This window comes from Aplysia californica, unplaced genomic scaffold (genome assembly GCF_000002075.1).
Source record: "Aplysia californica isolate F4 #8 unplaced genomic scaffold, AplCal3.0 scaffold00337, whole genome shotgun sequence".
NCBI lineage: Eukaryota > Metazoa > Mollusca > Gastropoda > Aplysiida > Aplysiidae > Aplysia > Aplysia californica.
In genome coordinates this window covers 201,172-202,148 of record NW_004797607.1, presented here as the reverse complement: position 1 = coordinate 202,148, position 977 = coordinate 201,172, and the positions used below count along the sequence as shown (strand labels likewise).

The 977-nt window shown below is 48.1% G+C and overlaps 1 protein-coding gene across 1 annotated transcript in view; it reads right to left on the bottom strand.

The window, feature by feature from the left end:
- LOC101864076 overlaps nucleotides 1-977 on the bottom strand; it is a gene marked incomplete in the record, with an annotated part of 143,197 nt that overhangs the window by 129,283 nt on the left and 12,937 nt on the right. Inside the window, 1 exon segment of the mRNA XM_035970909.1 lies at nucleotides 359-522. Within this exon segment, the coding sequence (XP_035826802.1) occupies nucleotides 359-522 (164 nt within the window).

Genomic DNA, 977 nt, shown 5'->3' with positions numbered 1-977 from the left:
GGTAGGTAGGTAGGTAGGTAGGTAGGTAGGTAGGTAGATGAATAGATGGACGGATGGATGGATGAATGGATGTACATGCGCTGAGACAAACAGGAAGAGAAGTAGAGAGATAGAGAGAGAGAGAGAGAGAGAGAGAGAGAGGAGAGAGAGAGAGAGAGAGAGAGAGAGAGAGAGAGAGAGAGAGAGAGAGAGAGAGAGACAGAAAGAGAGAGGGGGGAGGGGTGAGAGAGAGGGGGGAGGGAGGGAGAGAGAGGACAGGTGGCGTGATTGTCTTGGACAGGTGCCCATTAGTACAGATGAATGTCTTGGACAGGTGGGCATTGGAGCAGGTTTAACTGAAAGCGTATATCTTACTCACCTGTTTCTGTGAAGGATAGAGAGAAAAGCTTTTCCGTCTCTCCAGGAGGAAGAGAAGTCCCGGATCTTGACCCCCGGGTACCCCTCCACGGTCCTCCGGCTCCATAGCAGCAGAGCCTCCTTGGCGGAGATGTCTTCTTGACCAGGCACCACCACGTCCGAAATCTGGAAACATAATACAAGAGAAGACCGTTAACGGATCGATCAGTCTAATTTTAAAGTTTTAGTGCGACTTTGACGGCAGATAAGTAATATAACTGCAGAAGACTAGAGGTTCTACTGGAGAGTAACATTATAAAGAAAAGAAGGAGGAGTAAGAGTTTTACGGCACTTGCAACACAATTAGGTTATAATATAAGAGCCGGAGATTAGAGAGGCTACCAGCAGGGAGTTTCATGCAGGGGGAGGAAAGAATAATGCTTGACAAAAAAGGCAAAAAGCGTGTGCGTGTGTGAGCCTGTGAAAGGAGGGGGGGGTGTAATACTACAGCGAATATCACACATAACTAACACACAACGACGCGATGAAGCAGAGAAGAAGGGTACAAGACTTAACAAACTAGAAGGGGAGAGATTTGTGGCTCTCGACACGACAGGAGACAGGAAGACACCAGGAGTTCG